Genomic DNA, 27401 nt, shown 5'->3' on the forward strand with positions numbered 1-27401 from the left:
AAGTCCTCATCTTCATGATCGATTAGTTCTCTTGGTGCCTGGATAATTGCCTGGATGGTCTTTCTCGTAGAAAGTTATGCAAACAGCAGCATACAGAAACAATTTTATCAACTGTCGTAGGAGGCAGCTGTATTGGTTGCATCAAGATACGAAATCTATTTGATAATATCCCGAATGCATTTTCAACAACACGCCTTGCCCTGGACAGTAGATAATTGAAAATCCTTTGCTGAGGAGAGATTTTTTTACCAGGATATGGCCTCATCAGATAACGTTTCAAAGGAAACGCCTCATCTGCAACCATAAAATAATTCACAGGCTCACTACCTGGAATCAAAGGTGTTGGGCTGGGCAGATCGAGCAAGTTATTGTCTAACATCGAAAATAAACTTGTTTGAGCAAAAACTCCTCCGTCTGATATTCGTCCATTACCATCCAACATCAATAAATGTAAATTTATAATCTGCATCAACTGATGCCATCAGCACAATGCTGTTAAAACTTTTATAATTGTAAAAAGTACTGCCACCCCCTGCTGGTGCTTTTATCATAACGTGTTTTCCATCGATGGCACCAACACAGTGTGGCAGGTTCCACTTTTCAGCAAAAGCTTCTTCTATGGCTGCCACTCCTGAGCAGTGTTTGGTGTCTACAAAATGAGAAAATAAGTATTAATTATGAAACAGAAAAAAGGATGTGAATACAAAATATAAATGCAGAAAATGCTATTTGAATATTGGCAAATAGTAAAATCAAATATTTTATCAACGAATATTAGCTACACATTTGTTATAATAAAATTCACATCAGAGAAGTAGATAAAAAAATGTGCTTATATATTTTGGTTGTGTTCCTGTGTTTCACTTTTTATCTAATTTTTCCCCATTTTTTCTCTCTTGTTTTTGATTAAGCTACACCATAGATTCTATTTAAAGTAATGAATGTGTCAGATACAATAAATGGAATTAAAGCTAAGTGACTGTGGTTAAATGAATGTTTTTGATCACAATACCCGTACAGACAGAAAAACTGATAATTTTTGGAAAATAAATGATTAAATGCTTGTTTGTACACAGAAACAGAATTTTCATTTAAACAACAGGTTTAAACATTTTATAACTGAATATATATGCTTCTTAATTTGAAGAAAACACAAAACTAAAATTGTCTATTGAAGAATTTTTGATGAACCCATAGGTGGTCAATTTAGCAGATTCATTATGTGTTTTATACAGGGTTGATACTAGGTTGTCAATTTGCTGTCCAATGCAATCTCTGCAGTTCCTACATTCTATTGCTAGATGCCTCCCTAATTATAAAACAATGTTTATTATGTTTATTCAATGTTTATTATGATTTTTCCAAAATCAAATAATCATATCTCTTCTTATAAATTAAAATTTTATTTAAATATACTGAAAAGCATAGACAACATTACGACAGACTAACACTCACATTGAAAATGGTTCATTCTAGAATTTGAGTCAAATTATAATCTAGAGCATGGACCAACAAACTGGTGCCTGCAAAACGATTTTAAAATTTTAAGAAGCTGACGAGATATTTTAATGTTGAGTGGGAAAAACAATTTCATTTATAACTTAAAATTATTTTCTTAAACTGTTGGTAGCGACCACCATGCAGGTCGCCAAAACATTTTAGTAGTTTTTGATAATCCTTTAACTTATTCTAATAATTTTACAATTACCAAATATTTTTACACAATGTATCTGAAAATAGATAAAGATAAGGCAATACATAAAGTTCTCTTTCTAACTGAACAAAAATCTGATTTTGCGAATTTATTTCATAATAAGTTATGGCTACAAAAGCTGCGTTATTTGAGTGACATATTTGAAAAACTAAATGATCTAAATTTGTCGTTTCAAGAAAAAGGTTGCAACATAGTCATATTCAAATTAAAAATTGATGCTTTTATTAAGAAAATGACCATATGGAAAACTATGATGGAAAAGGGTTTGCTAGAAATGTTTGTCGCAACAACTGAATTTTTAAATGAAAATGATGAAATAGATGAATAAAAAAGATGACTTGTTGAAAAAAATGATAAATGAACATCTTCAATGTCTTGAGAAAAACTTTAAGAAATATTTCCCTTCAAATTTTAGTGTCAAAGAACTAATATGGATTGTGAAACTATTTAGAATTAATGTGGAAAATATTACTCATTTGCCATTAAAATCACAAGAACTTGCTGATTTATCAAATAATTCGGGATTGAAACTTTATCTTTAATACGAAGTCTTCAAAAGATTTTTGGCTAGCAATTGCAAAAGATTTCCAACAATTTCTGAAACTGCCATAAACTTTTACCTTTTTCTGCAACATATTAGTGAGAGACATTTTCATCTCTAACCACCATAAAATCAAAAGTGTCAATCAAAAAAGTTTAAAAAGCCCTGATTTATTACATGGTAAAAAGTGCATGCTTATGCAACTGAAGTATAATGGTTAGTGTAAAATATAACTTGGAGAGACATTTCATCAGTACGGTGTTTGCATAACATTTTCAAGAGAATGTTACATGAGTAATGAAATTCCAATTGCTATACTAAATCTCTCTCTGCTAGTACTTAAAAAGAAAAAACTCAAAGTTATCCGTTATCCAGATACCCCAATGCAACTATTTTATGACTTTAATTGTAAATAGGTTACTTAAATTTAAATATCGCAAAGCCTCGAGGACTATCTGCGTAAGAGGAGGGATACCTTCGTAGAGGTCTTTCTAAGGGAAACTGGCTCATATTTATGTTACACATGGGGTAACCACAAAAACCAACCATGCAGCCAACCTGTTCGCCTGGAACGGAACCCAAGCCAGGTCGAACAACCAGTATTCAGTTGTCTTAACCACTCAACCACTGGTGGGGCTCTTAATTCTAAATAGAAAATTATATATTGCACTCCTGTAATACTCTTTTTAAATGAATCACATTTCAAGGAAAACAAGCTCCGAAGTTGTTAATTCAATATTACAAATTTGAGAAAAATTCAACTTATAATTAGTAATTCAGAAGTCAAACAACAAAAATCAGCGTTATACCTACAAATTTTCACAGGACTAGTTTCGATGGTTTTACCGAACCATCATCTTCAGCTGCAAAACCGCAAATGGACTGTTTTTGTTGTTTGACTTCTGAATTAGTATTTATTCGGCGTGTTATTGTGTCTTAATTATAATTAGTATCCTGATCATGTAAAAATGAACATTTTTTTTAAATTAAAAGGTCATGATGTTGTTGTGAATTATAAGACCTCATATGTAACATTGATATATTAAGTTTTAACTCACCTTTATGTAATCTTGCATGCATTCCCATAAAGCATCCAATACTTCTGGTATCACTCTTGACAATGTTTGTTTAGGTATTCTAAACAAATACTGTAAATTTGAATAGGAACACCCTGTAACATAATAAAAAACTTTAAAAATAAATTTATTAAAAATGATGTAGTGATATAATTATGATATTTATTCATTATAAATTTCTCAAGATTTAAAAAATAGTGATTAAAATTATTGTTTGAATTTGTATTTCAATTTTTGTGAATTTGATTTATTAATTTTATCAAAATTAATTGATTTTTTCGAATAAAATAAAAATTAACTTACCACCAGCTAGAAAGCGTAAAGTAACATGCAGCCTCTCAGATGGTGAAATTGCACAACGCATAATCGTATCCTGTTTTTTAATTTTGCTGGTCACTAAGTTTAATAAATAATCAAAATCGCACGGCATCATTCGCAAATACCTTCCAAATTCCACCCTGTCTTCAAAACGCAGCTCTTGGAACAGGGTATTATGGGCTCCATGAATTTCTCTGCGTTTCACCCAATTTCTCGTCCAAATACGCTTTCTTTTTTCTTCTTCTGCAGCAGCAGCAGCGAAGATCAAAATCGCAGATGTTGCTACAGTAGCAATTAACGGGAAATCTTCATCCATTTTTATTATTATCGCCTAAATTCACTCCCGCACAGTTTTGTTTACTCAGTTGTTGATAGTGTGACGCTACATAGGGCGGGAATTCTTCCTCGGACAGTGATTGGTTAAGGCATTTCTTGTACCGACGACAAAATCGTTGCGTGTAGACAAGCAAGCTCTCGCAGATAAAATCGTACGAGAAAGTCGGCCGATAAAATCAGTACGTGTAGACGGGCCTTACGTCTTTAGCTTATTTCATGTCTAAATTTTCTAGACTGAAATCCTCTGTCTAATTTTTATTATCTTTTCTCAGACGAAAATTTTCTAAGAGGAATTAATTAACACTAGAAGCGCCAAGCTATCTCCCTAACTAGAAGCGCCAACGGAAGTCAAATTGACTGCTCAACGAATTAATGTATATATTCAAATGTAAATGCTTTATAATGCTTTTAAGAATATTAATTACAGTTGTTGAAGAACTTTAAAGAATAACAGATTATTTTAATAAAGAATAGAGGATATTTTATTATAAATTTCAGCCTACCCTTAATAAAACACATTTTACAGCTTTTCGCAATTTTTACAAAACACGACTTTTTCAATATTGGAAGTGCATTTTTCACACACATAATATGAACATTTTTTACACACATCACTTGTTTTGTTGTTCTTACAAAGTCTAATCTGGCATTGATGTCTTTTCTTCGAGAGTCTATTGCTAGATTTGGAAATTTCTTGGGGCAATTTTGCGGTTTTTCTTCTGTTTAAATAAAGCTCTCTTAATTCGTCTGCTAATTGAAATAGGAAGTCATGCTTTGTAATATTTTTATCACTCAATTTATGGTAGATAATGTAGGCATTCGTCCCTGCTAAATCCAGCATATTATAGAAAACATGCACAGGCCATCTACGTGAAGCAGCTCGAACAGAATATTTACGTGTCATCTTGTCAACGATATCAACTCCACATTTGGTTTTGTTGTAGAACTCTACTGTTTCTGGAAGCTTTTTCTTATTTTGTGAGTCTATATTTACACTTTGGATGTAACGTACTTAGTAGTAGGACATTTTTATTCTCTTTTCCCTGATAGGCAGTGAGCGTAATTTCAGCATTCTTTATCAAAACTGTTTCAAATAGCCGGGTTTTTGATTTCCTTACTTCATGCGGAATTTCTTGTCGATGTCTTCTTACTGTGCCGACAAAACTTGTGTTTTTCATTTTAAGTCTTCTAACTAATGATAGTGAGGAAAAATAATTGTCCGTTGTCAAATTTCGCCCTGAATTCAGATAATGGCTTAGAAGACGCATTACTATATTTTCAGGAAGACTTTCAGTTTCACTTCTCGATGTATTTTTTCCAAGATATGGAAAAACATTGCACATATACTTCGAGTATACATCGACTAACATCCAAAATTTGATACCGAATTTATCAGGTTTATTCGGCATGTACTGTATAAACTTACACCTGGCTTTGGATGGAAATAACTGCTCATCCACAATTAGATTTTCTCCTGGTTTATAGGAAATCGCACAGTTCTGTATAAATTTATTCCAAATATCGGGAAAAAAGTGCAAACTTATCACTTTCTAAACGCTGAGTCCTAGTTGACTTCAAGTCAAATCTTAGACATTTCATAATGTCTCGAAAACGATTGCGAGACATTGTTTCTCGGAAAAAAAAAGGAGGACCCCATGTATTATTCCACAAAAAGTCATAATCCATATCATTGCAACCATATGCTCCTCTTGCATAACCTCCATTGTTTTTCCAAGAAAAATATTTTCTGAGCGAGAATACCATATAAATCTACCCAGTATTACAAGCTGTCATTATGACTGTTCGTGGCGCTTTTAGGTATAACTAATAATATCTCCGTTAATTTTAATTTCATTCGATTTATATTTGGTACCAATAATTTTCGACATATTTTAGGAAAATACCAAAATTTGTGACTTCTTGAGATAAAGGGTTTAGGTCAAATGACGAAAGCAGTCAAAATGACTGCTCTGGCTCTTCTAGTGTTAAAGTCTTGATTGTGCAAAACATATCTTTGAAGCTAAATGTATTCTAAGAAGTATAAAAAATGTAAACAAGATTTTATCCCCCTTAAATCAGTCATTTAAACTATTTCAACCGTTCAGAAAAACGATAAACATTTTGAACATAAAAATCTGCACTTTTTTATATATACTTTAATAAAAGGAAATGTGTTTCTTCTTTTTATATATATATCAGAAAAGGAACCCATTTTCTTTTCTAATCTTTTGAAAGTCGCCAAATGATTGGGTTCAAATGACGGATCCGACAACACAATGCGCATGCGTGGTTTATGTTGTTGCGAATAGCTCAAGCCGCTTAATCGCACAGCTGGTGCGAATAGCATCGGCCTTCCTTGGCTATCACCAAGGAAAAATCTTTCGCCCATCGGGGCAGAAAGACTTAGCGGGTGCAAAACAAGACATCTGTCAACTTGTCTCAAGTTTAGGCTTTCAATTCAGACCTCTATCAATTCAGATTCTTTAGAACTTTCTATCGATCGTGTAAACCCTTTGCAGGCTTCATAATCGTGACGAATTGTATACTATGTATGGCTTTCGTAATAAGTATATATAATTATTATGGAGCGAAAAATCGAATTTGTGTAAAATGTAACAAATCGGTTTTTACTGAAGTGTTCCTGAAAGTCAAGGCATGCTTAGTTAGTAACTTAAATCTAATGTAGAATATGTATTAATATTTTTGTCAAGATTATCACCATCGTATTTGCAGAAGACACGGACAGCCAGTGTGGTGTATTCAAGAGCTTCTTTAAATAAAATTCAATTAAACATCCCATTTTGCATCTCTGGCATAGCATAAAAAACATCCTGGTGATTGTGCCAAGTTGTATAATATCAAAGCTTACTATCTATGTCGGGAAGTAACTAAATGTCTATGGGTATGTAACCTATCATTTGGAAGAAGAAATACTTTAGAAGAGATTATGGATACTCACAGAATAGAGAAACCTCATGTTTATGAGGAAGGTTATCAAACATTCAGACAAAAAGTTAATTTAGATACACATATGCTTATCCACACAGGAGAGGACCCTCAGATGTGTGAAATGTTTAAGGAGTCCTTTACTGAAAAGGGTAGTTTAAACCTGCATATGCTCATCCACACAGGAGGAAAACCTCATGTGTGTGAAGTATGTAAGAGATCGTTTAATCAAAAGGGCCATTTAAACAATCATATGCTTATTCACACAGGAGAGAAACCTCACATGTGTGAAGTATGTAAGAAATCATTTAATCAAAAGAGCCATTTAAACAAGCATATGCTTATTCACACAGGACAGAAACCTCATGTGTGTGAAGTTTGCAACAAGTCATTTAGTCAAAAGGATAATTTAAACAAGCATATGCTTATTCACACAGGAGAGAAACCTCATGTGTGTGAAGTTTGTGACAAGTCATTTAGACAAAAGGATAATTTAAACAAGCATATGCTTATTCACACAGGAGAGAAACCTCATGTGTGTGAAGTTTGTAGCAAATTATTTAGACAAAAGGATAATTTAAACAAGCATATGCTTATTCACACGGGAGAAAAACCTCATGTGTGTGAAGTATGTAAGAAGTCATTTAGTAAAAAGTATCATTTAAACAACCATATGCTTATTCACACAGGAGAGAAACCTCATGTGTGTCATGTGTGTAAGACATCATTTAGTCATAAGAATAGTTTAGACAAACATATTCTTATTCACGCAGGACACAAACGTCATATTTGTGAAATATGTCAAAAGTCATTTACGCAAAAGAGTAGTTTAAACAAGCATATGCTTATTCATGCAGGAGAGAAGCCTCATATGTGTGATGTATGTACAAAGTCATTTAGTGATAAGAGTAGTTTAAACCTGCATATACTTATCCACACAGGAGAAAAACCTCATGTGTGTGAAGTATGTAAGAAGTCATTTAATCAAAAGTGTCATTTAAACAACCATATGCTTGTTCACACTGGGGAGAAGCCTTATATGTGTGAAATATGTAAGAAATCATTTAATCAGAAGGGTCATTTAAACAGGCATATGCTTGTTCACACAGGAGAGAAATCTCGTACGTGTGAAATATGTAAGAAGAAATTTAATCAAAAGAGTCATTTAAACAGGTATATGTTTATTCACACAGTAGAGGAACCTTACTGTGAATCATGTACGAAGGCATTTAGTCAAAAATATAATTAAAATAAGCAGATATATGTTAACACAGCAGAGAAACCTTATACTAAGGGGTGCTTAAAATATGCATATCCATTTAGGAGATAAAATCTTACGAGTTATATAACCAATCAGATGGACAGACAAAGAATGTTAAGAAACAAATGTTTATCTATACTTCTTGAAGAGAAACTTCTTGTCATTTAAGCTGTAACAAGATTAATTTACCAATGCAGTAAAAACTTTCCCATGCTGCACAGAAACCTTATTGTGCGATACCAAGGCTGGTTTAGTCACACTGGATGATAGAATTGAGGAGCAGCAAGATTCTTAGAGGTTAGAGAGGCAATCAGTGGCAAAATTAAGATTAGCAGAGATAAAGGATTAGCAGAGATTGTGACCAGTGGCATACAGCCTTCTACTGATCCTGTATGAGGTATGTAAATTTTCATTTGATTAAAATAAATAATAGACCTTTTGCTTGTTTCCACAAGTCATTTAAAGAAATATGACTTGAACAACAATTGCTTATCAAGAAATCATCTTACGAAAAAAGTGTTTAAAGCAGTATATGCGTAGGCTGATTGAAAGGGTGTAGACTGTTTTTCTTATTAAAAAAACTTTATGGGCTTTCATTTCCTTTACCTCTCTCCTAATTTAAATCTTTTACACTGGACTTCACATTCCACAGCATTTTGCAAATATTACAAAGATGGAAAATGTACTGTTTTATGAGATATTCAACACTACAGATTGAAATTTTTTGTTTTCTCATCAAAGTTGAAATTCCCACATTTAATAAAATAAATAATTAATAATAAATTAAATAACTTCAGGTGTATTTTTGTAATATTTAGTATAGCAAGCATAGATATTTTAATGTTTAGTCAGTAACTTTTAAAATTACTATAACTCGTATGACTTTTTCATAGTGTTCTCGTGAATTAAATCTATAAGATTTGCTACATAGACCACTTCAACATGCTGCGTAATTTATATGCATAAATTAAAATATTGTAGTGTAGATCCAAAAATTAACTGAAAGCACTAATTTGTTTACATCATTAATGGTAAATACTTTTCTTTACTGAACAAGAATAGAGAAAAAGTTTATTTTAAATATTTCTTATCATTTTTCAAAAGTATTGAGAAAATTTTCTATACTATTTACTGTAAATACCGTGTTTTAGTACACAATAAGATTTTCTGAGGAAATAATCTGGATTGGCACAGCTTTAGTATTAGCCCATTTTGGTGACTTTTGGAATTGTTTTTGACGACGTTTGGGTGGGATAATTGAAAACTTATGGTAACCCTGAATACTGAGCTGAAACCGACGACTTCATATAAGAGCAGCCACGCTAGACCTAGTCGCCACCGTTAACTCTTTTAAAGGCAGGAAAAGGCAATTAACTCTTTCAGCAAAATTCTTGTTTTATTTACTGTATTACAATGAAATTATTTGTTACAATTACACATATTTTGTCCAAAACGCGTGATAAAAATAAACACGGCTAATCTTCGGAATATGGTAACAGGTAGTTTGGCGACATTTTGGTAGGCGATAAAGGTTACTACCTAGGACTTTGGGAATAATGTGAGAAGTACTCAGTTCCGATTACACATTATTTTGTGTGAGGGAAATGAGAGATCATGAGATATGTCATGTGACATTAATGGACGAATTACAGTTCTTTAATCAGAAAAGTGGGGAAATCTGGAAAAATATCTGCAGTACTTTATAGCATTTTGTATTTCGCTTCATTCTGTGTTGTGTGAAACAGTGTTGGTTAATTTTTGGATCCCATGGCCGTATCTAAAGTGAATTCGAAATGGGTATCTAGTGGGATTGAAAGAGGTAGTATTAAGTGTTTTTTTAAGGTTGTGCGAGATAGAAGTAAAGATTGCTTATTAAGTTTTATTAAGCAGTATATTCTATCTGGTACAATAATAATATCTGATTGCTTGAAGTCATATGCCTGTTTGGAGGATGAAGGTTTTCAACATCTTGCTGTGAACCATAAGTATCATTTTAAAGATCCTGAAACAGGCACACATACGAATACAATAGAGGGCATGTGGAGTACTATAAAAAGCGCCATTCCGAAGCATTATGATAAAGAGAATTCTGCTTTTTATTTAGCGGAGGAAGTATGGCGGAAAAATTTGCAGAAAAAATCATTCAATAATTTTATTGAATCAATAAGAAAAGTTTATCCGCCACGTAATCAAGATTCTGAAGAAGATTAAGTAAGTTAGTATTTTTAATTATTTGAGGATATTATTTTTATGTATTGTTCTGAATGTAAGGAGTAAATAAATTAATATGGTATTATTGGAAAATTGTTATTAGCAATGATTTAGTTTAAAGTAATTAGGATTGTAAGCTAATTTTTATTAATTTAATGTATGTGCTTATTTATATTTTAAGTAGTGTTTTTTAATTTAATTAAATGATAGTTATTTTGTGAATTATATGTTTGTAGCAATTTGGTATATGTTTCAGTGGAAGTAAACGTGCATGGAAATAATTTAAATATTTGACACTAAGTATTTGCAAACATTTTTAATGTTTGTGTTATAAATTCGTTGGTGACGTTTATAATAGATAATTTAGAGGTAAAAGTTTTCAGATATTTTATTTATTTTATATGTGCAAATGTTTATCCTTGGAAAGGGTATATACTTTTTTGCGATCAGGTAATTTCATATATGTCCTTTTTACCGAATTTAAAGATTCACAAAATTTTCATGCATTTTCGTGAAATTTTTCTAATTTATGAGAAAAAAGCAGTGTACATGGATATAGTGAAGAGTGTGCGCAATGCCATTTTTGTGCAATTCTGGGATTTTTTTTTAAGTAAAAATAAGTCGACGTGTACATGGTTTAATTATATTTAAATTAAATGATAGTTATTTTGTGAATTATATGTTTGTAGCAATTTGGTATACGTTTCAGTGGAAGTAAACATGCATGGAAATAATTTAAATATTTGACACTAAGTATTTGTAACCATTTATAATGTTTGCGGTATGAATTCGTTGGTGACGTTTATAATATAATAGATAATTTAGAGGTAAAAGTTTTTGGATATTTTACTTATTTTATACGTGGAAATGTTCATCCTTGGAAAGGGTATATACTTTTTCGCGATCAGGTAATTTCATATATGTGCTTTTTACCGAATTTAAAGATTCACAAAATTTTCATGCATTTTCGTGAAATTTTTCTAATTTATGAGAAAAAAGCAGTGTACATGGATATAGTGAAGAGTGTGCGCAATGCCATTTTTGTGCAATTCTGGGATTTTTTTTTTAAGTAAAAATAAGTCGACGTGTACATGGTTTAACTATATTTTAATTAAATGATAGTTATTTTGTGAATTATATGTTTGTAGCAATTTGGTATACGTTTCAGTGGAAGTAAATGTGCATGGAAATAATTTAAATATTTGACACTAAGTATTTGTAACCATTTTTAGGTACAACTCTAATATACGCCCTAATTTCACCAAATGTGGTGATATGTGTTCTGCGCTGGTTTTTGGCGCGTTTGCGTGTTCTATGGCAACCCTGTTGACGTTGAAAAATCTTTCGCTGGAGCTGGTTGGTTCGCCTCTGTGTCTGAGAAGATGGGAGAGAAAGATAAAATGGTAGTTGTTGAATTGAAGTTCGGCAAAAGGAAATATGATTGTGGCTATCCTGTTGAGAGGTAGTGGGTATTTGGAACTGTGGAAAGAGGGTCTGGGAGATTATTTTTAATGGCAGTGCATGATAGAAGTAGGGATTTGTGATTTTATTTATTTGTGAACCATAGTATAAATTTTCTGGATAGTGTGTCTGGCTGTCATGTAAATACGATAGTGATTACGTGGCGGCATGTTAAAGGCGGTATGAAATTTATATTTCTGCTATTCGAAAACGCATTAATTCATGGTAAGTGCATTTTATTTTATCCTTGTTCTTATTTTGTAGAATGTTATGTTCATTGGTTCTTTAGTATGAATTTCTGTCGTTATTGTTGTTTTTTTAAATTGTTTGAAATTTATTTTAGTTTATTTTGTTGTTTAGTGTCTAGACTGTACAATTCGTAGATGTTTTTTAAAGTTGAAACAGAACGCTGTGTACATGGTATTATTTGAAATTTATTGTTGTTATGTTATTTTATTAAAGCGAGGAGTGCATAGATCGTAGATTCCTTCCTTGCCTAAATTGTGCAATTCGTAGAATTTTTTTTAAGTTTAAACAGGATGCTGTGTACATGGTATTCTTTGAAATTTATTGTTGTTATGTTAATTTATTAAAGCGAGGTCTGCGTAGTTTGTAGATTCGTTTGTTGCCTACATTGTGTAATTCGTAGATGTTTTTTTAAGTTAAAACATGTCGCTGTGTACATGGATTCTTGTCAAATATTTTTGGTTAGAAACTTTACGTTTTTGCTATCTAAATTTTTTGTTTTTGTTTCGGATTTTTAGCTAAATTGTGTGTTCAAAACGTAGTTTTTGCATGTGCGAAAACTGTGTTTTTGGAGACATTTTATGCTAAAAGTTCAAAATGTAGACAAAAAATTGAGATAGTAATATGGCAGCGTGAAGTTTCTTGCCAAAAATATTTGGCGAGAAATTTGGCAACTTGAGGGCGCATATCAGAGTAGTTCCCATTTTTAATGTTTGCGTTATAAATTCGTTGGTGACGTTTATAATAGATAATTTAGATGTAAAAGTTTTTGGATATTTTATTTATATTATACGTGCAAATGTTTATCCTTGGAAAGGGTATATACTTTTTCGCGATCAGGTAATTTCATATATGTCCTTTTTACCGAATTTAAAGATTCACAAAATTTTCCTGCGTTTTCGTGCAAATTTTTTTAATTTATGAGAAAATAGCAGTGTAGATGGATAAAGTTAAGAGTGTGCGCAATGCCATTTTTGTGCAATTCTGGGATGTTTTTTTAAGTAAAAATAAGTCGACATATACATGGTTACTGTGTATGTGCGATTCTGAAAAATGCGGCAAGGAGTTTGTGATTCTGCACTTTTCCCCAATTTTGCAGTTAATATTTGTCATGATTAAGCAGTTTTGTTTCATAAAATTTCTAGCATAAGTGTACTTTGGCTAGCAGATTGTTGGAAGAAGTGTTGACTAAATAAAAAGAAAAGAAACATGTCTTTACTTCGTGAAGACAAAATGGCGGCGAAAAAAAAAATAGAGGGTTGCTGTAGCAGAGTTGGTCGCCAAGAAATCGCCAAGTTACCATAATCCAAAGATTAACCATAAACACTTCTAGTGGTTAGTGTCAGTGACCACCATCTACAGAACACATCTCTACAAATCAGTCTCTGTGGTACTCGTGGAAAAAGTTTTTTTTTTTTTTTTTTCAAACAGAGTGCAACTTTGCATATGCTGCATTCCCATACTATTCTTACAGGCTTTTTTCTTGGTGCTGCAGACTGCACATCGTCGTGATATTGTCTTCGATTCGCAAAAGACGAATTGCGCATCAACTACTGGCTTATGTTTCTTGATTGGAATGTGCTACAAGGGAACTTCAGAAACGGTCAGTCTTGAAAACTACTTGCACGAGTGCCTAAGATGTTGAATAGAAAAGATGGTTACTGTAGGTAACCGCCACCCTTCAAAGAGTTAAGTTATGAAACAAGCAATGTACATATATTGCATTTTATTGAATAGTTTTTATGTTTTTCTGAAGGTCATTATAGATGCCATTCATAACATAAGTGCCATCATATCATTGTCCAGGAAAATGATTTTGTACAGCATAAAATCTCAAATCATCAGTAATATTTTTATATACATAGTTACCTATATCTGCTGATGTGTATCTGTTTCTTCAACATGTTTATTATCAACCTTACAAATAGAATAATTTCGAGTATACAAAAATAAAAAAGTAATAGGCTTTTAGGCATTGCCTAATCTTGTATATTTATACTACGCCATTGTGGGGTATGTTCTGATTATCCACACTCCCTCCAAAGTCATGAACTTGGTGGCGGTTGAAGAGCATTACCAAACTTTGGAGCTTTGAATAGTAAGCTTGTTTGGTTCTTTACATTTATTTCAATGATGTATCTATCCTATTTGCCTAATTCTACGCATTCTTTTTCCATACAGGACATGCACTCTCTTTGATTTTTGGCATTATTAGTCTTCCTGTGTGCATAGTGATCTTTTTGAGATAAAAAAGAAAAAAAAAAAAAAAAAAAAAAACAGTAATAATAACAAAAAGAAAGAAAATAAAGGAAAAGAGGAAAATCAGAGAAGCACACAAGCCTGGCAGTGAAATCTTAAAGTAATAAAATACATAGCATGTGATACAAAAGCTAGCTATGTTATGCTCTGTGTCTGCTGAAAGTTACACCTAAGAATTTATCCAAGTGACAAAAATTACAATGTGTAATCCACTCCTATGCTAAAGCACTAAAATTCCCATAGCAGGATTACAATTTGCCATCACAGTGGCAAAAATTTTGGGTGAAGTGGAATGTGATCTGCGGGTGGGCTTTGTGCAGTATGTTGCATAAATATTTTTGGCAACATTGTAGTTTGCTACATAAATACGGTACAAAATCTGAGACCTGGATTCATTGGGATTTGGGCAATTTTGGATGTGGAATTTTCCAGGATATTAGGTCATCAGTTTAAATCTAATAAAATGACATGTAAAGATTATAAAATTAAAAATATAAAATAGTGATTTATGATCTTAAGGGAATCAAAATTTACATCAGCAACAATGACAACAAAAAAGAATTAAAAAGAAAAAAAGCTCAGTTTCTATTTGTTTGCATTATTAAATATTTCTTTCAATGCAAGTTGTTTACTATGCTCCTTTTTTGTGCTAATACTTTGTCTTTAATCTGTAGGTAAACATAATTTCTTTTTCAGTTACAAAATTCTATTCTACAGTTCCTGTAATCTCTGCTTCAAGAATTTCCACTAAATTAGTCAAATATTTTCCTTTTCAATAACCTCTCTCACGTTCTTCACTATCAGTAGTGGTGTTTTTTTATTTAGGATGCTACAGATTTTTTCATCCGTTTGTTGATCAACGAGTGAGGCCTTGCCATCACAATAGAAAGACTTCTGTTATATCATCTTCACGTCTTCATATTTTTTTTAAAAACCTAATTAATTGGAAAATTTTACTTTTGTTTGCAATATACAAACACCTATAAATTTTTGGCTATCACCATAAAGTTTAACTAGCATCTGTTATATGCTATTTGTGATGTATCAAGAGATTGGCAACTAATATGTTGTTTGTCTTCTTTCATATGCGTATGAAGTTAAGCATGAATTATGTTAGTTATTTATTATACTTATGCCTGTTTACTGCACATACTCAGCTGAATTCCAAATAAGTAAATTCCTACATAGGCTTAATTAGGCTTATCCAGGACCAGTGCTAGACAATTTGTCGCGTGATTCAATCTCTGTGGGTCTGCTGCCAAGCCCCACCTAAATTCTAAAGAATTTGTGTACCTCTGCCTTCTGGAAATTTTAAAGATTTAGACATCCCCTAATTTTGTTGCTCTGAATAATAATAAAAACAAAAATTGGTGCCCAGTTTTTGCCACCTGGTGCTACCACATTATCTCTGCTGCCAGTCCTAGGCTGATCTAAATACAGTCAAAAGTCTTTAATCCGGACTTGTCGGGACTTTGGTGATTCCGGATTATAGATCATCAGTTTAAAACTGGTAAGATGGCATGCACAAATTATAAAATTAAAAATATGAAACCATAATTTATGAAATAAAGAGCAATTATGATCTAAAGGATATCAAAATTTACAAAAAAAAAAAAAAAAAACTTAATATTGATTTGTTTACTTTATTAAACATTTCTTTCAACGCACGCATGTGTAAAGCATACATTATGCATAGTCGAGTTTAGAAAACTGCAACCAGAAAACTATTTGATGTGTATTCCTGATTTAAATCACATCAAAGACGGAGTACATCGAGATGAAATACTACATTTAGTAAGGAATTATAAGCCGAATAAAATAAAAACATCTGCCTTGAAGATAAGGATAGTGCTGACAGATCAACTTCCAGTTCATTGCGCGTCGCGACGTTCCCCCCTGTTCCGCAGAGAAGCGTGAAATTGATAAACAGATTTCGGAAGGGTTAGAGAAACAAATCACCTCTCTGTCACTTTCTTCATGCCTTCATCCATTTTTTGCAGCAGTTCCACTTTTTGTTTAACAGACATCGAAACATGCTTTCGCTTTGCAGATTCTTTGGCAGCTCCAGCATCGGAAATTCTATTTGACATAATCGAAAGTTCAAGCTTACTTTTATAAAATTGCTCTAACAGTCTGCAAAAATAATAAGCCGGAACCAATTCGAAGATTTAGGAACAACGCAATCTGCAACATTAACTGAAATAGATAATTAGATAATTTTAGCTTAGCTTATACCGTCCGTTATACATTAAACGTGCATGCGTAAACATATTAGGCGCATGCGTCAGCGCATTAATGCGTTGACGCATGCGCAGAAAGTTTGTAGCTTTGAGGTCCAGATTATAGATCATTCGGGATTATGGGTGTCTGGATTAACGACTTTTGACTGTATCAGGTTCAATTCAAACAGCACTACATGTAATCTTTAGGCATATGAGTATCATCTGGGAAATCTATTCCCTGCAATGAATGTTTTTGGTAAAAGTATATTTATGGGTACCCCTTGGCGAAAATGGGCGATTTTTGGAGGTACATGGATGCTGAGTTTGTGCAATTCTTTGACTTGTTATTTCTTTGGTTTGTGTTATTTTTGTGCCAAAAATCGCCGCTACACAAAGACAAAATAACAAGACAAAGACTTGCACAGACTTGGTATCCAGGTACACATCAACCTATTTTCACTTAAAAAAAATTGCAGAATTGCACAAACTTGGCATTGCACACTCTCTTGACTTTATTCATGTACACATCGACCTATTTTCGCTTAAAAAGTTAAAGAAGCAGCCAACAAATATATATATATATATATATATAATTTCAATAAACTACATTTTAAATCAAAAAATGAAATAACCAAAAAAAGGAAATTCATCTTTGTACTACACAAAGGAAATGTCTACTTACCTTATTTACAAATTAACACATTTTCAATCAAACAAAATTCCTTAACAAGATCCAAAAACTTCCTAAAATTATCTGAACTAGAATCTGTGTACTGGTGTCACCACAAAAATAAGAGTAAAAAATATCCTCTATAGTGTCGATATCATTCAACCGTATGCATTTCCTTTCTACAAACAGAACACTTAATAATGGCTACTAAGTAAACCTTCATTTACACACCAGTCAATTAATCATTTTTCCCTTTTGTTCTAAATCATACAGAACTTCAAATTAATCTTACCACGTTCAGCCATTTTACTGTGTAAACCACAAAATAACAATGTACTTATCGAAAATCCGAAGTACTTTCCATATCTTACGTTATCATAGAAGACAAGGAAACCTTTGGTTGTGAGTATAATAGCAATCTGAGTGAAAAAAATATAGAGATAAATAATATCAGCACTGAATCTGAACAGTAAATTTTGGATGATGATAGTAATAATGATATAGAAAAAAGGAATGATGATATTTTTCGTTAGTAAGGATAAATCTTCTAAGTGGCAAAAACAGAAGTATGCAAACTGCTCAAAGATGATTAAGATGAATATCGTGAGCATTACCTGACCTAAAACACCATGCCAAGGATGAAATGGGAACAATTTTTAAAATAGTTGATAAAAATATGCCTGATGAAATTTTGGGATGAACAAATAAATATATAAGTTTACTAAAAGGCAAAATACTCAAGAGATAGAGACTGCAATATTACCTGAGTGGAAATGATGGCCTACTTTGGATTGCTATATATGATAGGAATAAAAAAAAGGACACTGTAAATGCAAAAGACTTGTTCTCAAGTAATGGTATTGGAATTGAAATAACAAGAGCTGTAATGAGCTGCAAGAGAATTTTATTTCATGCAAGTTGTCTTCAATTTGATGATAAATCAACAGGACAGGAGATATGAATATTAAAACTAGCTTAGGTTTTAAAATATAGTTATTAAATAATATATTTTTAAATTTCTATAATAAAATACATCATTGCTTTTCCACCTGATTAATATAAGCGTTTAAAAATAATTTACTATCATTTGAATGTGATATCATTTGTATTTTTCAATAATAAAGTTAATATTTTATATTTTAACAAATTTATTATCAATATTCACTCATTTCTGTCATTTTTCGTGCCAAAAACGGTAGAATAACAGATGTCGTAAAAAATACGACGCATGCGTGCTCATGTAAAATTGCTTAGCGTGCATGCTGGAAGGTTAGTTTTTGCTTTACATTGTGTTTAGTTTTCAAAATTCAAGTAAAATTTTAAAAGTTACTAGAAATCTTTTATTCGAGTGTCTGTTTTAAATGCAAATATATTTTACAATCCTAAATATTTTTTGCTTTTATTTGCAGTTGTCAAGTAGCACCATTGTGATTATTATAAAGGAGTGTTATGAAAATCACTAATCACAAGAACAGAATGATTGCAATACTTATGTAACATGAAACGTTTGAAGATTAATTTTGAAAGATCCTGTTGCAAATTTGTTCGACTGTACTTCTTAGCTAAGTCACCCTTGCATGCAAATGATTTACTGCATATAACATATTCATGTAGTTTCTCATTAGAGTAAATAAGCAAGTGACATTTGGTAACATTAAATTAAGGTGACCAGATGTCCTGCTTCTGGCGGGACAGTCCCGATTTTTTGGAAAAATGCACAACAAGCTAGGGAATATATTAAAACAAGAACTTAATTAGAATGTGCAAAAATCATTCGATCATATTACTCAAAATTTCCCATATAGTACTATTTCTGAAAATGATCTTTTTAATTAGACATCATTATTAAAAATATATTGATAAAGAAAAGGTTAAATCTTGGTTATCAGCGTTCACAATAGAAAACAAATGGTTAGAAATATTTCATCATGTTGAAACAAACCATGTTCCATACAGAAATGCACTAAAAACTGTGGAATACCCCAGGAACTAATGCTATGACTGAGCGCTTTTTTTCTACGGTAAATAAAGTGTGGACATAAGAAAAATCACAATTAAGTGTTGAGACTTTGAAAGCCGTTTTATGTGTGAAATATAATTTAACAAATTCTTGTGAAAAATTTTATGACCTTTCAAACAACGACAGCAATCTACCAAACAAAATTCACTCAAACGAGAAATATGCCAAAGAATAAAATAATACTATACATAATTTCTTTTAATGTATTTGTAAATTGTACTTGTGTTGAAATTTTTAAAATATATTACAATACTTTTTTTTGTTCTATGAAAATTTGTGTTCCTCTGTATAAACTAAATGTTTAATCATTCCCCCCCCCCGGTCAATGGTGTCCCACTTTACCAATGTTAAAATCTGGATTAAATGTACTACATTTACCACATGTTTATGATTTCTCACCAGTGTGGATAAAAATATGTTTTTTAACATAATTTAACTGTAATGAGTTATAAACATCACATTCATGTCATTCCTTGCTGTTATGGATAAGCCTTAGGCCTTTTTCATGCATTTGTGTATACAAATGATTTATAAAATCTCATATTCATGTAGTTTGTACTCAGTGTACATAAACATATTTATTGAAATCATTTCTGCATGCAAATGACTTATCCCATATGACACGTTTATATGGTTTCTCATTAGTGTGATTAAGATACATATTTTAATAGAGTACAAAGTCTTTAATCCGGATTCGTAGGGACTTCGGCGATTCCGGATTATAGATCATCAGTTTAAATCTGGTAAGATGGCATGCAGAAATTATAAAATTAAAAATATGAAACTGTAATTTATGAAATAAAGAGCAATTCTGATCTACAGCGTATCAAAATTTACGAAAAAAAAAAAAAAAGCTTAATACGAGCTAAAGATAAAAAAAGCTAAAGCTCGTATTTATTTGTTTACTTTATGAAACATTTCTTTCAATGTAAGTTGTTTAAGTTGCTTTGTTTTATGTGCTAATACTTTCTCTTTAATTCTATAAACAGACATAATTTCTTGTTCAGTTATAAAGTTCTGCTGTTCAAGTCCGGTAATTGCTCTGCCGAGAATACTGACTAACTTGTCAATCGAAATTTTTTCGTTTTCACTAACCTCTCTGTCACTTTCTTCATGCCTTTATCCATTTTTTGTAGCAATTCCACTTTTTGTATGACTGACATCGAAACATGCTTTTGCTTTGTAGATCATTTGGCAGCTCCAGAATCAGAAACTCTTTTTGACATAAACGAAAGTTCAAGCTTACTTTTTATAAAATTGCTCTAACAGTCTGCATAAAAGAATAAGTGGGATCCAGTTAGAAGATTAAGGAACAGCGCAATCTGCAAAATTAACTGAAATAGATAATTAGATAAATTTAGCCTAGCTTATACCGTCCGTTATACATTAAACGCACACGCGTGAACGTATTATGCGCATGCGTAAATGCGTATGGGCATGCGCAGAAAGTTTGTAGCTTTGAGGTCCGGATTATGGACGTCCGGATTAATGACTAGTGCACTTTAGGAAAACTGGCATCTACGTATATTAAAAACTGGTATTTTCTTTTACATGCCATCTTACAAATGTATCGTAATGTTTAGAATTTATTTCTATATAGAGATTGAGTCTTGCTTAATTTTTTACTATTTCATCATTTAGATTTTAAAATTTGTAATATATGTGCAAGCCTGTATTAGGGATGGATGGGTTGATAAGCTGTAGGGCACTCATGTGAGCACTTTGTTAAATTTTTCTGTAATTCATGAGCCCTTTGTTCTTTTGCTAGAAATTAAAAGGTACTACCATTGAATGTATGCATTGCTGTATGTTCCAAGTTCGTATGAATTTTCTGAAAACTCATTGAACTGCATTTTCTTCAAATGTAACTAGTGTAACTCACTGAACTGCATTTTGTTCCATTGTAGCTAGTGTAATGTTAGGAAGAAATCTGAAGTTATAATCAAACTTCTACAAACATTTCTTAAGACTGTAATCTGACAATGCATAGCTCATTGATTAGAATTAGTATTAGAAGATCTGATAAAAAATATTACTAAATGAACTATTTTGAAATATTTAATGATAAATTTAATACTTTATCACAGATCCACCGCCAAATCAACAAGAATTAAATGACATTAGTAAAGGTACAGGGGTTGGACAAAAATATGGAAACACCTTTAAAAAAACATGTTTCTTTGCTTAATATGGTGTAGGAAACCCGTTGGCATCCAAAACAGCTTGCAGTCTTCTCGGAATGGATAAATACAGTTCCTGTATGTTTGCCAACGGAATATTATACCATTCTTCCTGCAAAACGGTAGCAAGTTCAGATAATGATGTTGGCGGTGAATAACGAGAACGCACTTTCCGTTCCAATGTAGACCACAAAGGTTCGATAATATTCAGGTCTGGTGACTGTGGTGGCCAGGGAAGATGGGACAACTCATCCTCGTGCTCAGAAAACCAGTCCTGGACAATGTGAGCTGTGTGAACAGGGGCTTTGTCGTCTTGGAAGACACCATCACCATCGGGGAACAAAGTTTGTACCATGGGATGAACTTGATCGGCCAAAATGTTCACATAAGTCTTGGCAGTCATGTGCCCTGACACAGTTATCATGGGGCTAGCAGAGAACCACGATATGGCTGCCCAAACCATAACAGAAACCCCGCCATGTTTCACTCTTGGCAACAAGCAGTCTGTATTATAGGCTTGAGATGGCGTTCTCCAGACGTAAACTCGGCCAGAAGTGGGAAACAATGTGCAAGAAGACTCCTCAGACCATATTACTCGCTTCCACTGCTCTATAGTCCAGGCTTTATGACTTAAACACCACCTTTTCCTGTTACGGGCATTAGCATCACTGATGAGTGGCTTCTCAATTGCAGCACGGCCAGCAATTTCCTGTTTATGAAGCTCCCTTCTAATTGTTTTGGTACTCGCAGGGTTCGGTAACACAACATTCATTTCAGCAGTAACTTTTGCAGCTGTGGTCTTCTTATTTTTCGTCACAATTGCCCTTAATGATCGTCTGTCACGATCACTCAGGACACACTTTCGTCCGCGCTGTGATTTAGCAGATGATGTTTTCCCGCTTTTCAAATATGCGGAATAAATCTTCGATACAGTACCTCTTGAAACACTAAACACCTCGGCTACCTTGCTTACGGAAGCACCTACCATACGTGCTCCAACAATTTGCCCACGTTCGAAGTCTGTTAACTCTGACATAATGCAATGACAACCTCACATAACAGTACTCCGACAACAACTGAACTGTTTAGCACATTTACGAAGTTGTATAGGTGGCGTCAGTAGTCAAAAACGCCAGCGCCACCTACATATTTCATTAAAACCAATCTTTCTTTTCAAACATGCATTTCACAAGGTGTTTCCATATTTCTGTCCATCCACTGTAAGTGTTGAAATATAAAAAGACTTGACTGTGTTTTTGGAACATGTTGGGCATGCAGTTTATGAATAGCACTTGCTGTGTGGAGAAGTTAGCTCTGTGCAAACATTTTGCATTGAATGATAAACATAAGTGTTTTTTTGAACTCACTACTATGTTGAAATTTTTAACACCTGGCATTGATGATTATTATAGTACAGAAATAATAATCTCTGATATTTTGTGATTTGTTTTTTATTTAAAAATATTTACTAGTTCATGCACAATCACTGGTTTTTCTGTTACTGTAAAAAGTAAAACATATCATTAGACAAGACATTTTTATAGGATAAAGTATAAATCCTTTGTTAAAATTTTCAAGCTTTCAACTGGATGAATTGAAGTAATTCCTTACATAAATCAAAGGCCTTTTTACTCATTCTAACATTTCTTTCTCTTTCAATACAATAAACTTCGAATTATATTATGTGCATCTTTCATTTTTAATGGTAGCATACAATATATCCTTTTAAGCAAATAGTAACACATGTTTGTCATATGTGGTTTTTCTGTTTGATGTGAAGGATAAGGCCAAAGTTACAAAGGAATGGGTCTTGATTGTTTTTAAAACACATCAAAATATAGTTATTCAAGTACCTATAAATTTTAGTGATCAGTTTATTAATTAAACTTATTTTATTTCTATAAATTCTAACTCAGAAAATTATGATTTAATTCATTAACCTTATGTAAATAGTTCAAATATTTTTTTCTTTTTCAAATGCCAATTTCCAGAACAAGTGGGCTTTCATTTACAGTGTGTAAATTGAATCATATTTTAACATAATTCATAAAACCTTTTGTTGGTTGGCAATATAAAACTAGCATTTGAAATTCTTTTACAAACTCCTTTTATGCAATAAAAGAAGTTTGCAAGCTATCTTCACATGAGAAAACATTTCTAGTGCTTTTATATACATTTCATTTTCAACATAAATGTGAAATTCAAATAAAAACAACTCTCTTTCAAAAGCATTGATGTTAAAATTTTAGAGATTTTTGCTATGATCTCTTGTAAATAAGTTGTACAAATATTAAATATCATAAAAATACACTGTAGTAAAATATTATACAGTACAAAATCCGAAATCCAGACATCCATTACCCAGAATGATCTAAAATCCGGACCTTAAAACCACCAACATTTTTCTTAGAGGCTTTGTGCATGCGCATTTGATTCTCCCCTCTGCGCATAATAAAATATCTGGACAGTTCCAATTCTTAATTTCACTTTGACACTAAATAAAATACCTTGCTATTGAAGAAACAATCATTTTACTATAAATTTGTATGATCAGTAATTTGGCTGACAAATTGATAATGACTAATGTAGCGATGCCTAAAAAATTTTTTATGTTAGTAATTGAATAATAAAGGAGTGTGGTAACCTTTTCTGTTGACATTACGCTTGGCGATGATTACAGATTTAAGTTAAATGTGCTAAAAAATGTTGATGAGAAAGAATTTATCAAAAATTTCTTGCCATATGCTAAAAATAAATTTTGTTGATGATACTCATAGATCCGAAGATTACATTTAGGGCTTTTGAATTAAGACTAACTGATTTGTTATTCTTATAAACCCAGACCCATTGCTAGTGCTCGTTTGGCCACATTGAGTCGCAGAATTTAGGATCCACCGAGACTGCATCAGACGGTAAGATATCTAGCGCCAGCCCTCAATAAAGTTTAAGTATATGTGGAAATTTATTCATTCAGAACTGTGATAAGCCTTAAGCATGTGCAACAAATATACATAATTATAATAAATGACTAAACTAATACAATTCAGGCTTAATTGTGTCAGTGCACAATAGAAGCAAGATGAAATTTAACGGAACAATTTGTCGTCAGTCACCAAGCTCATGATGCATAGCCAAATATGTATAGTGAAGGATAGCTAAATTTGATGATGATAGCCGCTAATTTTAAAGGTTTTTTTCGGATATCACAAAATAAAGGTGAAATTTTCCAATTAATGGATTTTGCAAAGAAATGTGGAGAAGCGGTAATAAATGAAGATGATATAAAAGATGTTTTTCATTGTTATGACAATGCTTCTCAATCAACAATCAATTAATGAATGGCGAAATCTGTAGTATGGTTCTAGATCCCGAAAATACTGCTACTGATAGTGAAGAAAGTGACAGAGAAGTTACTGAAAACGAGAAAATTTCAATTGATAAGTTAGTTGGAATTCTTGAAGCAGCAGTTACAGGACTTCAACAATGTAACTAAACAAGAGATTGTCTGTCTACAGAATTAAAGAGAAAGTATTAGCACAAAAAACGAAGCAACTTACATTGAAAGAAATGTTTAATAAATAGAAATGTTTACAAATAAATATTAAGCTTTTTTATTGTAAATTTTGATACCCTTTAGATCATAAATATTTCATAAATCACGATTTAATATTTTTAATTTTATAATTTTTACATGACATTTTACTAGATTTAAACTCATGATTAATATCCGTAAAAATCCCAAATCCGGAGTTGTCTCAACAAGTCCGGATTTCGGATTTGACTGTAGTGCAAAGTACCATGCTAAGTATAAGATGGAAAGAAATTCTAAAATAAAATACATTATAAAAACATTATTCAATATAGATTATATTGTATAAGCAGGAGAAGGAAGGAATTTCACAATTCTTCAACCTCCTATATATCAGTGGTGAAGAAAGTTTTGCAGAAAAATGAGAAAAATCTTTACTGTTTAGTGTATTAAAAAGATGGTAATTAACAGTTCAGTAGTCAATATTTTATGACAGCAAGTGCTATCTGCCTAGAATAGGATGCTTTCAGTAGTCAAGTTCAATGCATCCTTAAATTTTCCATATTATGCTTATTAATTTTGAACATGAGACTTTTTGTAAAATTACTCACATGCGTACTACGTGTAAAATAAACAAAAAATTAAAAAAAAAAAAAACTTATTGTAAGATTTCTAGTTAACACCTTATTGTAAGTTTCCACCTCTGCATTTCTATCTAAAAATGCAGAGGTGGTTAATCTGATTGTCCTTACAAAACAAAATTGGAAAGTTATAGAAGCAGAAAATTGTAAATAAATTTTACAATAAAGATAGAATTTACATATCTGAAGTGCTTTTTCAGTTGCTGCTGAAGGGCACTGAAAAGAAATCTATTCTCAAGTGAGACAGATGATACTGGTATTTACGAATCACAAGTGAAAATAAATGTAAGTACTCTATTAGTTGTTTAAGGTAGGAGAATCAATTCATTAAGCATAATTCTTAGCATTGAGTTAATGTAAACATTCTTTTAATAACATTTATAACCATTAAATTAGCCTCTAAAAAATGAAGACAGTTTCAGTGTTTCCTACCTGTAAGATATATGGCAGTCTATGTAAAATTTTATTAGAAAGAAAATGTGTTTAAAGATTTAAATTGCACAAATAATAAAGCTGTAATAACACGTTTCAGGATCTGTGTTTCTTAATTTCACTGAAATGTTATACACAGATATCATATCTCGGTATGGTGGAACATTGGTTTTATTGAAAATGATGCAGAAGATGAACAAGATACAAATATATTTGTTTCAGATGACTAATTGCGATCTTCATCTATTTAAAAAAAAATCTTACATCTTAAAGTAAAGAAGAAAATACAGTTTTGGCATCTGTCTTTTTTGAAGAGGAGAGCCTTTTTTTTATAACAATGGCAAGAAAATTTTGTCTCAGTCTTCAATAACAAAATGTGAAAACAGTGTTTTGCTAGAAAATGGGGATTCATCTTCTTATGTACATGCATTTGTCAGGTGCAAGGCAATCATATGTAGATATTACTTCATACACATGAATGCTAGAAAGCTGAAACACAATATATAACTGTGAGAAACTTCGGAAAAATTAATACTTACAGAATTAGAATTCTCAATGCCATTTTCCATTATAATTCCTTGTTTCGTATTGATTATATTTTCTCGTTTTGCAAGAAAATTTCCAAGATGACATATTTTCAAAAGAATATGCTGATGGCTTATATTTATTTTTATTCCAGATTATTATATTCTAATCTTAGTGATAAATATTAGTCATTTACTAACTGCATTTATTTCAGTATTTTTATTACTTCCATATATAGTAAAATCAAATAAAAATTTACATTCCTCAAAATTTTTTATTCAAAAAACTATACTTATTGCAATTGTTCCCACAAGTATAATTATTTTGTTTAAAAGTTTTTATTGAATCTTTAAATCAATTAAATTAATCAATTATCAGTGTGTCAATTTATGTTCATTTTCCATATACATACAAATATATGAACACATACGTTTATAATCGGAATATTTTGCGATAATTTTAAATTCATGAAATTTATTTATGTAGTTTTCCTCCATAATAGATGATACAAAAGTTCTTTTATAATTTTAAAACATGAAAATGAAAGTTTTCTTAGAGTGATTAATTGATTGCTATTGTGATTTTAAGTACAGACAAGTTTTTCCCAGTTTGAGTAATAGATGATTTTCCAACAAAATACTCATATTAATAGTACATTCAAGAAAAAAAATCCATGCAACCAAACATTCTGCTACAATAAAATTCAATCCTAAAATTAAGCTAGCAGCATTTTATGTCAATAGCAATTTGTTGCTGTTATTCTTATAAAAAATCGTGCAATTTTCATATAATTTGTATGTAACGTATCATGTA

The 27401-nt window shown here is 31.8% G+C and overlaps 1 protein-coding gene across 1 annotated transcript; it reads left to right on the plus strand.

Annotated features, from left to right (window-relative positions):
• The first annotated feature begins 6414 nt into the window (after positions 1–6414).
• Positions 6415–25647, plus strand: LOC118193438 (uncharacterized). The gene is made up of 2 exons (XM_035364532.2): positions 6415–8589; positions 18671–25647. Exon 1 carries the CDS (start codon positions 6933–6935, stop codon positions 8178–8180), a length of 1248 nt encoding a protein of 415 aa, XP_035220423.1. The 5' UTR covers positions 6415–6932; the 3' UTR covers positions 8181–8589; positions 18671–25647.
• The last annotated feature ends 1754 nt before the right edge of the window (positions 25648–27401 follow it).

Source organism: Stegodyphus dumicola, chromosome 3, assembly GCF_044657685.1.
Source record: "Stegodyphus dumicola isolate Sdum_Otavi_A_Nest chromosome 3, ASM4465768v1".
NCBI classification, from domain to species: Eukaryota; Metazoa; Arthropoda; class Arachnida; order Araneae; family Eresidae; genus Stegodyphus; species Stegodyphus dumicola.